This window comes from Pygocentrus nattereri, chromosome 13 (assembly GCF_015220715.1).
Source record: "Pygocentrus nattereri isolate fPygNat1 chromosome 13, fPygNat1.pri, whole genome shotgun sequence".
NCBI classification, from domain to species: domain Eukaryota; kingdom Metazoa; phylum Chordata; class Actinopteri; order Characiformes; family Serrasalmidae; genus Pygocentrus; species Pygocentrus nattereri.
In genome coordinates, this window is record NC_051223.1 from 13,983,409 (window position 1) to 14,000,361 (window position 16,953).

The 16,953-nt window shown below is 38.1% G+C and overlaps 2 protein-coding genes across 4 annotated transcripts in view; both read right to left on the reverse strand.

Moving 5' to 3' along the window:
- Positions 1 to 370: 370 nt before the first annotated feature.
- phf5a (PHD finger protein 5A) lies at positions 371 to 5,233 on the reverse strand. Its single transcript, XM_017705449.2, has 4 exons — positions 5,095 to 5,233; positions 4,090 to 4,113; positions 3,775 to 3,941; positions 371 to 581 (listed from the first exon to the last, which is right to left on the reverse strand). The coding sequence occupies exons 1-4, from the start codon at positions 5,144 to 5,146 to the stop codon at positions 492 to 494; spliced, it is 333 nt and encodes a 110-aa protein (XP_017560938.1). The 5' UTR covers positions 5,147 to 5,233; the 3' UTR covers positions 371 to 491.
- A 5,438-nt stretch (positions 5,234 to 10,671) lies between these two features.
- The window catches only part of kctd17 (potassium channel tetramerization domain containing 17), a 33,134-nt gene continuing 26,852 nt past the window's right edge, over positions 10,672 to 16,953 (reverse strand). For all 3 annotated transcript variants that reach the window (XM_017705509.2, XM_017705510.2, XM_017705507.2), the window contains one exon: positions 10,672 to 11,463. Coding sequence is in view for 1 of the 3 variants with exons in the window: in XM_017705510.2 (XP_017560999.1) it covers positions 11,434 to 11,463 (30 nt within the window). In the remaining 2 variants the exon portion in view is untranslated. The remainder of the gene's footprint in view (positions 11,464 to 16,953) is intronic.

The window sequence follows — 16,953 nt, forward strand, 5'->3', positions numbered from 1 at the left end:
AAAATGTGATAGTTTGTTCATGTTTTCATTTGACATTGAATGTGCAGTGCTCCCATTGCCTTTGTATATATGGAAATAAATGCTATTATGAGGATTGAGCTTTTCCTGTTTTTTAAAATGCATTATTATGTGCTATTATTTTGCACATAACTATATTTGGAACTAACATTTGTATCTGAAATTGCCACTTCAGTGAGTTTTTCCATTTATGTACAATAACATGTCCATGTTAAAAAGGGAAAATTATTCAGACAGGTGATTCATTTTTAAAAATTTGTAACTAAATTGTGGCGCTCATGTTATTAAAGAAAATATCTTGTTAAAGATTCCATGTCATGACCTATTTTACAATTGTCAGAAAGAAACATGGCAGATTGTAAAACACCTTTTATTATATTGAAAAGACAATAAAGAAAGATCCTTTAACAAGTAAAAAAAAAAAAAACTTGAAATCACATCTGAAAGGTCATCTTCAGAGTTCTTAGAAGTCTTCACCTCTTTTTGAAGCCATATTTTTTTCTCTCGTAAAAGAGATCCGTTTTAGAGCTGCCCAGGTTCACAATCTTGGGACAGCCATCACGCTGTGTAGAAGAAAAAAAAAGAATTGCTGTTAATCACTAACAATGTGTTCTTTTTGCACAAACTCAGAAGGAAGCACGTGTGTGTAATATTTTATATATATATATATATATATATATATATATATATATATACACACACACACACACACATATATATACATATATACACACACACACACACACACACACACACACACACACACACACACACACACACACACGCCATTAAGTTCCATGCAAGCTGATTGATTCAACCAAAATTGGACTGAGCCATAAAACTCCAATAAAAAAAACAAAAAAAAGCTTGCTTTTTGGTAATGACAGTTTTGGAATTTAGTGTAAGGAGCTGGGGAATGAACTGCTAGCTGTGACATAGCAACAAGCTGCTTGTTACGGAACTACGATTTGGTGGAAGGAACTGTGAACACAGAACTGTGAAAACATTAAATTTTTCACATTCACAGTCCAAATCATTTCTTTATTTATTGTTGCATAAAAGCAATATAACACTCAAGGTTTTGTGTTATTGCTATAACCAAATCACAGCTGTTATGTTATTTTGCAGTAACACTCAGTTTAGTGTTCTATTGCTTTTACATATTTATATATAAAACACAACTTTCAGGCATTTTGTAGTTCTACAATTACAGACTGTACACCATCTGTTTCTCTGCATACTTTGTTAGCCCCCTTTTACCCTGTTCTTCAGTGGTCCTCATGGACCCTCATAGAGCAGGTCACTGTTTGGGTCTATTCTCAGCACTGCAGTAACACTGATGTGGTGGTGGGGTGAGTGGATCAGCAGTTTTTAAAAACCTCAGTGTCAATGCAGGACTAAGAGTTGTCCACCAACCAAAAATATCCAGTCAACAGCATCCTGTGACCACTGAGGACTACAGAATGACCAACACAAACTTGGCAGCAGCAGATGAGTGATCTCTGACTTTACATCTATAAGGTGGACTGACAGGGTAGGAGGGTCTAATAGAGTGGAGAATGTGTGGACACAATGTATAAAAACTCCATAACATTCTACAGAAACATCCATTTTTCTATCTATCTGTAGGTGTCACATGTCCTCATTGGTGTCACACATAAGAAAGGTAACACCTTTTTTTGACGTTTCAGGAAAAATTCATTTTACAAAATGGATGCTACAGAGCATCAAACCACATGTTAATCATGGAATATCCACTAAAATATGTGATTTAATCCATTTCTATTCTATTTTTTGACAACTAAAAGCTTCATATGAAATCATGAGCTAAATGAGAACATTTCTTATATTTGAAAAGACAGTGAACTTACCATGTGCTTTTTTTCACAGATCCTCAGAAAATAGTTAAAAGTCAGGTGATAATGTGTTTGTTTCAAAATGATTTTTTGCAGTAACACTAGTGAGATCACTCCTGGGGACAACAACTATCATTATACACTGCTCAAAAAAATAAAGGGAACACTTAACACAATATAACTCCAAGTAAATCAAACTTCTGTGAAATCAAACTGTCCACTTAGGAAGCAACACTGATTGACAATCAATTTCACATGCTGTTGTGCAAATGGAATAGACAACAGGTGGAAATTTTTGGCAATTAGCAAGACACACTCAATAAAGGAGTGGTTCTGCAGGTGGGGATCACAGACCACTTCTCAGTACCTTTCTGCTTTCTGGCTGATGTTTTGGTCACTTTTGAATGCTGGTGGTGCTTTCACACTCGTGGTAGCATGAGATGGACTCTACAACCCACACAAGTGGCTCAGGTAGTGCAGCTCATCCAAGATGGCACATCAATGTGAGCTGTGGCAAGAAGGTTTACTGTGTCTGTCAGCGTAGTGTCCAGAGGCTGGAGGCGCTACCAGGAGACAGGCCAGTACACCAGGAGACGTGGAGGAGGCCATAGGACGGCAACAACCCAACAGCAGGACCGCTACCTCCGCCTTTGTGCAAGGAGGAACAGGAGGAGCAGTGCCAGAGCCCTGTAAAATGACCTCCAGCAGGCCACAAATGTGCATGTGTCTGCATAAATGGTTAGAAACAGATGCCATGAGGATGGTATGAGGGCCCAACGTCCACAGATGGGGGTTGTGCTCACAGCCCAACACCGTGTAGGACGCTTGGCATTTGCCAGAGAACACCAGGATTGGCAAATTCACCACTGGCACCCTGTGCTCTTCACAGATGAAAGCAGGTTCACACTGAGCACGTGACCGACGTGACAGAGTCTGGAGATGCCGTGGAGAGTGATCTGCTGCCTGCAACATCCTTCAGCATGACCGGTTTGGTAGTGGGTCAGTAATGGTGTGGGGTGGCATTTCTTTGGAGGGATGCACAGCCCTCCATGTGCTCGCCAGAGGTAGCCTGACTGCCATTAGGTACCGAGATGAGATCCTCAGACCCCTCGTGAGACCATATGCTGGTGCGGCTGGCCCTGGAGGTGGCGGATGCTTTAGTCCAGGTCTGGGAGGAGATCCCTCAGGAGACCATCCGCCACCTCATCAGGAGCATGCCCAGGCGTTGTAGGGAGGTCATACAGGTGCGTGGAGGCCACACACACAATACTGAGCCTCATTTTGACTTGTTTTAAGGACATTACATCAAAGTTGGATCAGCCTGTAGTGTGTTTTTCCACTTTAATTTTGTGTGACTCCAAATCCAGGCCTCCATTGGTTAATAAATTTGATTTGTGTGATTTTGTTATCAGCACATTCAACTTTTTTCTGTACAAAGTATTCAACAGGAATATTTAATTCATTCAGATCTAGGATGTGTTAGTGTTCCCTTTATTTTTTGAGCAGTGTATATATTATATCTATTTGGCACTTGTTTAGGTCATTTAAATCATATTTCCTAGTCATGTACAGATTACTGCAGAAAAACTTTTTTTTTTCCCCTTTACACATGGCTGTGGAGGCAAGCACATCTGTTGTGCTTGGAATTCTAGATAATTGAGAGAAAACCATTATTGCTTTTGATGGCTCAAGAAGGTGTAATTGTTAAAATAACTTAAACAGTTTTAAAGTAATAAATCTGTAAATGCTAGGGACACAAAAACGGACATTTATATAGAATGACCCATATACTCTTTTTTTTTTTTTTTTTTTTTTTTTCCTCTTTCCTGGATCACAGTGAATGGAGAAGCAGGCAAAACTCTGGCTGGGTCAGAGCTCAATAAAACAAAGATTTACCCACATCTTTCTCCTGAATGGTGCATTCCTTGCAGTAGTAAGCGTCCGACACTCCTGGGCCTCCACATATCACACAGCGTCCTTGGTAGGACCCATAGTTACATTCGTCACAAATGCGTACAAGTGTGCAAGGTCTGACGTAAGAATCACAGATAACACATTTCCCATCACCTGAGTGGAAAACATACATATGGGTCATTACGTTAAGCTTATATAATACTTAAACATAAAGATCTCAGTCAAAAATCAGTTACACAAGAAATCTAAATTCTCACACACACCATCAAAATGGTAAATCAGCTAATACTCTAAAACTTACATTTTTCACAAAGCCTCCCAATAGCTGTAAAAACAAAAAACAAAAAGTTAGTATAAGGAAAAAAATCTGCATGACTCAGAAGTCATTCTGAGTGATTTAATATGATGCGATTCCAGTCATTATTGTTCACAAGGTAACACGAAGCATTAGAAAACTTAATTCTTTTACATTAATTGTTACCCAACACATTGCCTAATGAAATTGTGTACTGTAAGTTTGAGATAAGGATTTGGCTTAAAATCTATTGTTTTAAAGATACATCATCATATGGACAAGTTAATACATTCTGTACAGAGAACAAACATAAACAGCCTTTTTGCAAATTGTAGAGCACAATTTCTATTTATTTACTAAGTTTAACACATTGGAGAAAATAAAACAAATGCGCCATTTGCACAAGCCACATTTTATGGCTTTTCCTCCCGTATATGTTAAATTTAGCAAATAACCTGTAATAAGCAATGCAACGAATATGTAGAGCCGAGTTCTCTGTGAAAATGTGTACTTTTTTCATTTTTTAAAAACACACACACACACACACACACACATTTTCTAAGCCACCTCTCCCTCAGGGTCGCGGGGGATGCTGGAGTTTTAAACTTAAATAAATAAATAAATAAATAAATAAATAAATTCCCCTTTAAAGTCAGTCACGGACCAGAGCTAATTGTAAGCGACAGACTCCTTCAGCTCCATAAACCTCATGAAAGATCTGCCTTTGTTGTTTGAAAAGTACTTATTTAATATGAGCAACAGCAAATCGACAAAATGCACATTTTGTAACTTGCATGCACAACTCCTTTCCACAACAGCTCAAACACACCAGCGCTCATCTATATTAGAGTTACAATAGCAAAGCTTTGCTATGCTAATGTAGCTAACTAGCAGCGTGACCAGCGAGCTGGCTCTACAGCGCATCATTTCAGTCCAATTACTGAGTATATTTTTGGCCTTGCGAAACCTGCTACAACAAAATACGACCATCTAGTTGATGGTACAACTTACCGACACCAGCCTGTTTCCTACAGAAGATCAAATCTGGATGATGTTTAGCCATTGTATATTAGCCTGTAGAGCAGCCTGCTTGGAGTAGGGCTCATCAAGCTTTTATACGACAGCTCTGAAATACAGCGCCACTTGCTGGATAGGCTGTCCACAGTGATATCAGGGCCAGTGTTACTGTAAATTCGAGTAGGGTCTGACAGCATAGCAGGAGGCAGCTGTTCCAGGACCGCAAATCCAGAACCCTGTGTTGTGGATATAAGGACCGAATTTAAAGCGTGGAAAAATGGGTGATGACAGTCGGAGTGCGACTACAGATCGTGATTCAAGTTTTATATAATTAACTTTAAAACGTTCTGCTGTTTTGAATTAGACAGCAAAGTTACGTCAACTAGCAAACTACATAGTCAAGGCACTGTACGCAGTTAACCTGTTAGCTTATGATAGATTAAATCAGCATAGATTTTTGTTTTCGGTGTAAATACTTAATACTTACTATTCTACCATTTTAATTATGCTTAAATAATCGTACCAATTAAACTGTCCTGTTGTTGAAGCAAGGCTAAGGTGAGAGGTTCAAATCAGTGAGCAGCAGTTTGGTTTCATGCCCAGAAAGAGTACCACAGATGCAATTTTTGCGTTGAGAGTGTTGGTAGAGAAGTACAGAGAAGATCAGAAGGAGCTACGTTGTGTCTTTGTGGATCTAGAGAAGGCATATGATAGGGTGCCAAGAGAGGAACTGTGGTACTGTATGAGGAAGTCAGGTGTAGCTGAAAAGTATGTTAGGGTGGTGCAGGACATGTATGAGGATAGTGAGACAGTGGTGAGGTGTGCAGTTGGAGTGACAAATGGTTTCAAGGTGAAGGTAGGGTTACATCAGGGATCAGCTTTGAGCCCCTTCTTGTTTGCAATGGTGATGGACAGGTTGACAGATGAGGTCAGGCAGGAGGCTCCATGGACCATGATGTTTGCAGATGACATTGTAATCTGTGGTGAGAGTAGAGAACAGGTGGAAGAGAATGTGGAGAGGTGGAGGTTTGCACTGGAGAGGAGAGGAATGAAGGTCAGTAGAGATAAGACGGAATACATGTGTGTGAATGAGAGGGAGGCAGGTGGAAAGGTGAAGATGCAAGGAGTAGAGGTCGTAAAGGTGGATGACTTAAAATATCTTGGGTCAACCATCCAGAGCAATGGACAGTGTAGAAAAGAGGTGAAGAAGAGGGTGCAGGCAGGATGGAGTGGGTGGAGACGGGTGTCAGGGCTGATGTGTGACAGAAGGATAGCAGCAAGAGTGAAAGGGAAGGTTTACAAGACAGTAGTGCGTCCTGCTATGATGTATGGTTTGGAGACTGTGGCTCTGTCTAAAAGACAGGAGGCTGAGCTGGAGGTGGCGGAGATGAAGATGCTGAGATTTTTGTTGGGAGTGACAAGGATGCACAAGATTAGAAATGAGCAGATCAGAGGGACAGTGAAGGTGGAGCAGTTTGGAGATAAAGCCAGAGAGGCCAGGTTGAGATGGTTTGGACATGTGTTGAGGAGGAATAGTGGATATATTGGTCAAAGAATGTTGGAGATGGAGCTGCCGGGTAGAAGGAGAAGAGGTAGACCTCAGAGAAGGTTTATGGATGTAGTTAAGGTGGACATGGAGATGGTTGGTGTGAAACTAGAGGAGGCAATGGATAGGGCAAGACGGAGGCAGATGATCCGCTGTGGCGACCCCTAAAGGGAGCAGCCGAAAGAAGAAGAAGACTGTCTGTTTACCCCACAATATGTGGTGTTCATTCTTCATAGTTATGATATCAAAAGGTGTTAACAGACCTATGTACAAAGACTTTATTGGTATAAATGTATATTTAAAAAAAAACTGTTTAAAAATGATCATCTTTTTCATTTGGTAGGCAATCATATATATGGCCTAACTGTGCTGAAGAATTTATCCTTGCAGAAGACTGAGGAAGTCGTCCTCTGTGGTCCAGTTTATCACCACAGGTGAGAGTAGATCATGTAATTGTTTTTACATAATGGCATACAATATTGGTCAATGCTTAAAATTAAAATTCTTAAAATCTATTGCAGGAGTCATTGAGAAACCATCCTAACTCTAAATGTCGCTTTTTAACCCATTTGCTGTTTTGTATGTGTGTGTGATTGAGGGGGATTATACCTTTCTTGTTGAATCTTTTTGGTTGTTATTGTTGATATTTTAAATAAATATTATGGCACCAAAGCCTGTCTTGTTTCTCAAATATCTGGTTGAGATTTAATAACTGTAAAAACAATATGTGCAATTGATTGTATCTTTATTTTTACATAATTACACAAAATGCAACTCTTTGTAAACAAGTTTAATTCTGAGACAAAGTAGTAATTGGATGGGATAAAATTAAAACGATTAGCTAGATAAGGTTGTAGTATTTGGGTGAGATAATCCTTTAAAACTGTAAGTTAGATGAAGTAGTTGTATTCGGGTGGAAAAGGCCTTTAAAACTGTAAGTGGTTAGGTAGACAGGAAGGAGCATTGGTCATCCACGTCGCTAGGCGGCAGTGACGCAAAAACATATGGTCCTGGATATAGTATAGTATATATAGTATAGGGGGGTAAATTCAGAGCCGGTGTTGTGCCGAATTGGCCACTCCTGCCGCGAGTACCACCCCCTCACGTGAGGGCGCGCGCAAATTGTTTTACTTTACATATATGGATTTGAAGAACTTTCCAAACATTACTTTCTTTTTGATCAACAACACAATAAATTGCTGTTTTACATAAAAGAATATATTCTTCTAAAGTACAGTGACTCGTAAATAGTAATCCAAAAGTATAGTGTAGCCTATACATCGCTGCTTACTTATTCTTCCACATAGCAGTCTGCATTCACCGTAAAATGCGGTTTAGACGCGCACTTGAACCTTTAGTGTAGATAGCGCGACCGAGCCTTTTCTAAGTGCAGCCCGTTTAGCTTTGTCCTTCTTACTGTATTTTGTGGTGTGTATTTGATTTTTATGTGTATTAAGATTAGAAGTTATTGATGGATTTGTGTCAGATTATGTTTCTCGAGCTAAACTCGGTTCTTAACGTCAGGTGCAGAATTCCTGCTGGTCCGGATGGCTAATTAGCACGATCATTGATTAAAGAAACAAAAGCTACCGAGAGCAGTCCATCCAATCTAGATTACTCTATGTCTGATGATTGCAACAAAACAAATTAGGTGAAATTCGATTGAGTAATAAGGGAGTTGTGGCCGATTTAGTGCTCAGAATTCATCATCTCTCAATACAAGTGAATTTGTTCAGAAGCGGATCTTGACCGCTCTAACATGGCGGACACGCCGACGTATCACCTCAGATGGAGAACAACAGACAACGCGGCATCTAGGTATGTATATGACTCCGAGTAACATCGATTTAATGCGCCATTTCTAATTTAATTACCTTACATACAGACATATTCTGTTGTTCACACTTTTTAAGGTGTATTTATTCATCATCATTTAAAATGTAATTGCACAATTGACAGGTTAATTATAAATATTCTGGGTGATGATCTGTCAAGTGTATACAGCTGTACCGTCAACTGCTCTGAGCCCCACATCTTTACATGCTCAGCCAACGTATCTCCCCATCTGTACTGCTACAGAGTGGAAGGAAAAGTGTTTCTTTGCTTGTAAATTTCCTCCAGGTGCATGATGAGGAACAATCTCAAATCTAGTTGCAGTTTTGGAATTATCTTCCAGTCAGTGTTCGAGACTCAGACACATCCTATGTCGTTAAGTCTAGGCTAAAAACCCACTTGTTTGGTCAAGTCTGTTAGATAAGAGGTGTAGAGCTGGGGGTTCATGGATATAAAGGATTATGGTAAACTGGGAGTGTTGGTGCTGTCGATTGTTTGATTGTTCTCACACATTCACTCAAGGTTTGCTGATGGTGGAGCAGAGGGGTGCCAACATCTCAGGGAGCCCTCATGTCTCTGTTAACTTCTGGCTCTCCCGTTTAGATAGGCTGTAACAGCTAGACTTTTTTTTTTGGCTTGCTCACCTGGGGGTTTTACATTTCATGTTAAAACTTTATCTTTACTGGAATTCTGTGAAACTGCTTTGTCACATCAGTTATAAAAAACGCTATACAAATAAATTTGATTTGATAGGCCTGCCGGAGTCTGTGCTGCACTCTTCACATCCTGTATACTGTAATGTATCACTTTTTACAGAACTGTGTTTTCTTTTCTTTGCCAAGTTGAACTACTGCCCATCCTGTGCGGTCTGAGGCTGTTGCTTCTTCTTGCTTGATCGGGTACCCACTACTTGCCAGCCTTCTGGACCACCATGGCGCTTCAACACTGTGCAGACCTCACCTGCATAAACTCACCCTTCTGATGATAATGATACTGCACATAATCTATTTAATTATAAAATTTAATTATATATAATAATATAATTCACCTGCTTTTCCATTTTACTACTGTTTTCAGTACTACAGTGTCAACCAGAGGAGGATGGGCTCTTCTTTTGAGTCTTGGTGTTCCTCGCAAGGTTTATTCGTCCTGCTTTTAGGGAGTTTTTCCTTGTCACTGTCATCATTGACTTGTTAATGGGGGCTTGGACCCGGATTTTTCCGTAAGGTTGCTTTGTGACAACACCCGTTGTAAAAAGTGCTATTTAAATAAACTTTGATTTAAATGCTTCATTTATTTACATTTTAAACTATGCTAGTTTTCAGTTTGAAGGAGTACTGGTTGTTTTTCTTTAGTTGGCTTTAGTATGTGCATGTTTTTCTGTTTTTTTTTCACATTGGCTCAAGACCTCAATTTCTTTTTTCAAAATAAGAAATTTTTGTTACTCTTTGCTGTATTTGTGTTTATTTACATATATTGTAATGATAGTGATTTTTAATCCAGAAAACACTCATTGACAGTGCAAGTGGTTTTAAATAATGTGCTTAGAGTACCTGAGCCACTTGTGTGGGTTGTAGAGTCCGTCTCATGCTACCACGAGTGTGAAAGCACCACCAACATTCAAAAGTGACCAAAACATCAGCCAGAAAGCAGAAAGGTACTGAGAAGTGGTCTGTGGTCCCCACCTGCAGAACCACTACTTTATTGAGTGTGTCTTGCTAATTGCCAATAATTTCTACCTGTTGTTTATTCCATTTGCACAACAGCATGTGAAATTGATTGTCAATCAGTGTTGCTTCCTAAGTGGACAGTTTGATTTAACAGAAGTTTGATTTACTTGGAATTATACTGTGTTGTTTAAGTGTTCCCTTTATTTTTTTGAGCAGTGTATATATACACACATACACACACACACCCCAAATTCCAATGAAGTTGGGACGTTGTGTAAAACCTAAATAAAAACAGAATATGATGATTTGCAAATCCTTTTCAACCTATATTCAATTGAATACACTACAAAGACAGATATTTAAGGTTCAAACGGATAAATTTTATTGTGTTTTGCAAATAGTCACTCGTTTTGAATTTGAGGCCTGCAACACGTTCCAAAGAAGTTGGGACGGGGCAACAAAAGACTGGGAAAGTTGAGGAATGCTCAAAAAATGCCTGTTTGGAACATTCCACAGGTGACCAGGTTCATTGGAAACAGGTGAGTGTCATGATTTGGTATAAAGGGAGCATCCCTGAAAGGCTCTGTCGTTCACAAGCAAGGGGGGGCGAGGTTCACCACTTTGTGAACAACTTCATGAGCAAAAAAAAGTGCTTATTAGTGCTTATGAACACAAAGTGCTTATTTTGACCTTGCTAATTTTGCTGAATCAAGGCTTGTTTTCAAAGAATTTAATTTCTAAATAAAAATTCAAAGATACACTTAGTTTTTAAACCTAATCTCAAATCTACTGATTAACAATGTAATTGTAGGTATCTATTAAAGTAGGCCAGAACTGCTAAAGTGGCCAGAACTGCTGATTTGCTGTCTTGCTTCCTAGCTGTCAATACTTACTACGGAAGACTTCCAGCTCATAATCAAATAAACAATATTAACTGCTGCCCTCTAAAGGTTTTATAGCAACAGTCATAATTTAAGACTCATGATGTGTTGTTTGCATAAGACTAGACTGGCCAACCGTTACGCATTCTGCGTAGCAGCTACAATTTTGACGAAGTACCATACCTCACCATACCTTGACTCATACCTCACTTTTCCTTTTAGACATCCTTAATGCACAGTTTGAAACTTCTTGCCTTGAATTTTTGACACTGGTTATAAGGTGGATCATCATCACTCCCCCCCCAGCTCTCTGAGAATGGAAATTTAGTAGTTCTTAATGGTAATTCTGGTGATCCAAAACTGGATCTGGAAACTTGACAAAAGTGAAGATGAAGTGGGCACTCTATATCCGGGATCCACGAATCTGGAAAAACTGAAAAAGTTAATAAAAATGATAAGGCACAATGTAACAAAATCTGAGTTTTTTTTCTGAGCTTACAATACAGCTACAACTTAGCACAAGTGATTCACGTAAGTAGTAATAATGACTGCTGAATAAAGTCTAATAAAAAGGAAAAATGTTCATGAGGTGGACTAAATGAGCAGAGACTCTGCTGGACAACTACAGGAAACCTTACACCTCGACAGTTTGCTCTGAATCTAACAGAAAACGTACACTCCAGTAGATGGTGTCACTGTGAAACAATAGCAATACTTCACAGAATGAAGCACAAATGGTTTATATATATATAGCCAGCTAGGAATCTTTCTGTACTTGTTTTAGGAATTCTTTTCAACTCTTTCTTGTAGAATACTTTTAGTTCTACTATAATCCTGTGTCTGTCTTGTATGCAAATTTTCAGTGATGGCTGATGTTTATTTAGTCAGTAGACTATGAGGACCATTCCAAAAGCTTCAGCTTTATGTTGCACATTTTAAGGTATGTTTTGGATAATTGTCACGTTGTAGAAACCAGCCTCTTTTCAGCGTCAGTTTCTAGACTCACTGTGTCACATTTGCTTCCAGAATTTGCTGATATTTGTTGAATTCCATTCTTCCACTTACCCATACAGTGTTAGTGGTGCCACTGGCTGCACAACCCCAAAGCATAACACCTATGACTAACAGTTGGCAAGGCGTTTTTCCAAGACATGCTGCTCTTTTTTTTTTCCTCATACATACATAGGGTGAATAAAGTGTGTCTGGCATACCTAGATGTTCTGCATACTATAGACACTGACCTTTGTGTTGAGATCACAAGTAAGGTACATGTCTTGACTCTTCCATGTTTGTGTAAGCAATCATATGGTGTTTTTTCTTTGCCTTTCTAGGCAGCACATGAGCAGTTCTATCTGAGAGTTCTTGGTCTTTCAGAACTTGCCTTGACGTCCATTTCTTAATGGCATTTGAAAAAGTGGAAATTGTATGCTGGAAGCGCTTTATCTTTTTATATCTTTTCCCTGCTTTATAGGAATCAATAAGCTTAATTGTTAGATCCTCCATCAACTGCTTACAGGAGCCCATGACTGTTGAGTGTTAGCACATATTTTGAAAAGTCAGAGTATTTATTATGCTCCAGAACTGTCAGCAGCTGACAATTCCTAATGAGAATTTCTGACCTGCCTAGTCAGTCTTAAAGAGACAAGTAAGGCCTAAGAGTTGAACCGTTGAAGAGTTAGACCCGACATTCGGAAGAGTGTCCAAACTTTTACACATGCTAAAATTATTGTTTTTTTTCTCTATTTCTTTAAGTTAACCGGATATAAAGTAACTGAATTAGCATTTGCATTAAAAAAAATACATAAATATTAGGACTGCACAAAGATAATAATTATTGCAGAATTTTTAATGAATGAAAACAAAATCGGCATCTGATGTTTAGATGTGGTCAAATTTCCCAATCAATATTTGATGACGTATTAATTGTACTCTGGAACAACAGAATGGGCTACTGTGCTAAAATGTCTGCATTTTATTGGTTTTACAGCATTTATAAACGTATATGTTACATTTCTTTTTAATATTAATCAAGAAACACCTCGTCTCTCTCTCTCTCTCTCACACATTATCTAAGCTGCTAGCTCATCCTGGGTTGTGGGGGTTGCTGGAGTCAATCCCAGCAGTCATCATCATTATTATTATTATTATTATTATTATTATATAATAACATTTTATATTATGCTACGTGTGGCACAGAACATGCAAACTTCACATAGAAAGGACCCTGGAATACAACCCAAGCCTTCCTGCTGTCAGGCAACAGCCAACTAATAGAATCACTTTTTGCTGTAATAACATCCATCCAATAACTGATTTTGAGGGATGGCCTTGTCTAGACACTGCCAGGGTGGTATGATGCCACTTTCATTTTCTCACAATTGATCCAACAGGGCTCACTGGGACATCCAAATACTTGGATATGATTTTAAAATAAAATATGATCACACAAATCTGATGTATTAAGGGTCTTTTTTCACAAGGCTCTGTATCTATGTAAAAATTACAGGCCATTATAGGCCATGAAAACAAGATTTTCAGCATCTTAGATTTATAGTCAGGTACATAAATATTTGGATGCTAACAAAGTTATTGCTACTTCAGCTATATTGTTATTTATGCATATTGGAGTCAACAGTAAATAATAATTATAGAGCTTAAAAGGCAGGCTTGCAGCTTCAATTTTAAGGAATGTGTATCCGAACTGGGTGAAAGGTGTAAGAACTGCAAGAATTTAATAACACAGCTACCTATTTTAAGGAGCTCAAATTAATTAAAGTAATTGAACAGTTGGATATGGGTGCATGTTATTAGGTGAGTGTAATTTTCTCATTATTTCGCCAAGTAAACAGATAAAAAGGCCAAAGAACTTTCACTGACAGTGAACCAAGTCATCATTAGGCTGAAAAATCAAAACAATTTGGTACATTCTCAAAAAGAAGAAGAAGAAAAAAAATGCACTGTTAAGCTCAGAAAACAACTGTGGTGGATTTCAGAACAATTCTTTCCCTGGTCAAGAAATAACCCTTCACAACAGTTAGCCAGATCAGGAACACCATTCAGGAGGTGGGCATATCTAGACCAAAAACATCTTTATAAAAATAAAAATTAAAATAAAAAAAGCCTGTACAGTTCTGGAACAACAACTTCTTTGGTCATTCACATTCACAGCCTATCCACTGCTCACCCATTTCCTGAAGGTGTCGTTGAACAACTACCACAGTTAAGTGACAGAGAGACTGTCATTTTGAACACTCTCACTCCATGGTTACCACAGTTGTTGCTCACCGACACTTACGGAAAAGATAATACTGGTCTTTTCTGTGCTTTTCTTTCATCTTTCCTCTGCATCCACCTTATTTTTCTCATGAAAAATCCACCTTATTTTTCTCATGACCACTTGTGTTTCATATTTATGAAAGATTCAGTTGGGGAACGGAAGTGTCGTTCATTGCCGGTTTTAGGGAAGGGTGCTTATTTTTGAAATTAAAAATTTTAAATGTAAATTAAAAAAAAAAAATGTCTCTATGGCATTCTGAGATAACATGCAGTTTGCGACGGTCAGTACAGCCAAGTAAGGTTGGAATTTCTGCAAGAACAGCAATGCTACATGCATAAACAGCATAGAGTGTCAGCAGACATAAGACTTCGTAATAAATTCTTGCAAAAGCAAGTTATATTCTTACATGTTATTAGGGTTCAAGCACATAGTGCACTGAACCCTATTGGAATTCAGGTGCAAGAAATCAGCCCAGTTGGCTATAAGGGGGCGCTATTGCGCAGGTCAACGCATTTTGGCCTATAACTCCTAAACCAGATTTTTGCCAATCAAGCCATATTTTTTTTCCAGGTTCCTTAGGTCCAAACAAATCAATTTGCAATTTAAACCATTTAGCTCCACCCACTTAGATTGAGCTAATTTGCATAATGTGCAAAACCTACTTTTGCGAACTAGTCCTCCAATTTTCGCCTGATCCTCATGTATTTGGTGTCAAAAAATTCTGAAGAACCTAAACCTCAATAACCATCAAAAACATGTTGAACTTTCATGGCTGCTATGTTGAATTTTTATGGCTGCCATATGCAAATGAACTCTTCTGGATAAATTAAAATGTAACTGTATAATCCTTCAGCCAAAAAACTTGACAGCCATATTCTGAAGTAGCCATTCAATTTTCATGTACATATGTAATTAGGGGGTGGGGCTAATGCTACATGGCTGTTTCTCAGGATCCATACAGCCAATCAAGCTGAAACCTGGCGGACAGTATCTATTAGACATAGTGTAAGGGATACTCTAAGGATATTTGATAAATTGAAATTTGTGGTCGCCATCGGCCAATCAGGATTTAGCAAGCTTTTGACAGGCTTATCATGGCCAATCATCATGAAACTTGATTGGTCTCTGTATGTACCCAGTGTCTAACAACCAGTCAAGTTTCAAAAGATTTGACCACTGAGGTGGGGGGGGGGGGTTGTAGGGTACTGTTCATAAAAAAATTATTACTATATTATTACAATTTTGATGCAAACTCCATATGAATCCATTGTCCTACATCATTAAAAACAATTTTGCAAATGCATGTTTATTACAAAACTGCAGTTTTTCCATAATCGTTAACTGGTCGAAAACCATACTTTTTGAACCAGTCTCTGGATTTTGATCCAATTTTTTCGAAATTAGAATAGCTATAATAGTATAATAATCTAGTATAACTATCTGGCATCGCTAGGTAAATAATTATCAAAAACATTTTGACTTTTCTACTCAGGGTTGAGTGGATCAATCAATTAATTACTGTGGCCATGGCACTGCTAGCTTGATTTGATATAACTCAGTCATTGGCCAGATCATCTTTAAACATTAAGCATCTTTACATAGTCAGACATTAAGAGTGTATGCCGCTTTTGGTTTAGGGGGCACTTCAGCACACAAAAACACTTATCATCAATTAAATTGCTATTACAATGTTATTACAAGGTTCATACGACTCTGTTCACTCACCTGTACAATTTTCTAATTGCATGTCATGTCATACATTGTGCTGCTTGGCTTATTTTTTTCAAAGATTTCACTATACAAAGGCTTATTAAACAAAGGTCAAAAGGTCATTCTGACCAAAACCTGGTGAACGGCTATGGTTTTAGTCCTTGATCAATACTGATATCATATTGAGGCCTTTTGACTAATTCTGACCCTATTTCACTGAGCTGCTCTACACCTAAAAAGCCCCTTATGAGTGCATTAGGCCTCACTATGGCCTACATCAAGTCAATGGGATTAATATACAACCAATCCACAGTGCAAGTGCTACTATGTGAGAAATACTGCCATTAATCATGTAGCTCTGACATCTGTTCACAACCTCTTGGATGTTCTACAAACCAGTGTAGCTCAGTATATATGAATGTTTTTTTTTCTGATTAATACTTTTTTTTATTTTTTGAACAGTGTAGAATAAACAATACAAATATAACAACATCCCTCTTTGTATACAGAAGTATGTACAAATAATACCCTTCCACCCACCCCTCACTCCACCCCCACCTTTAAATGTCATCATAGGGAGAGAAAAATAAATAATAATAAAATAATAAAAATAAAATAAATAACAAAATAAATAAATTCTGGTCTGGTTATGGACGTTTGCATTCCTATTCCACAAATTGTCTTCTGCAATGGACCCTGTGTTCTAATAATCAGAAAATATATAAATATATGCCATCTAAAAGCATCAATATCCATATTTTTCTCACATTAATAAAGAATGGAACAAATATATACATATAATAAATACATATACACATATCTATACACATACATACATCCACAAAGAAATATTAATACCCTTACCTAAAGTAGCTATTCATTCGGTCCATGCCTTCTTTTAAACATAACAAATAAACCAATACCCTGTGCATCTCT

Coding starts and splice junctions, on each gene's coding strand:
- phf5a (XM_017705449.2), bottom strand. CDS start 5,146: ATGGCTAAACATCATCCAGATTTGATCTTCTGTAGGAAACAGGCTGGT. Junction 4,114..5,094: donor TAGGAAACAGGCTGGTGTCG/GTAAGTTGTACC, acceptor TTGTTTTTACAG/CTATTGGGAGGCTTTGTGAA. Junction 3,942..4,089: donor TGGGAGGCTTTGTGAAAAAT/GTAAGTTTTAGA, acceptor TTTTCCACTCAG/GTGATGGGAAATGTGTTATC.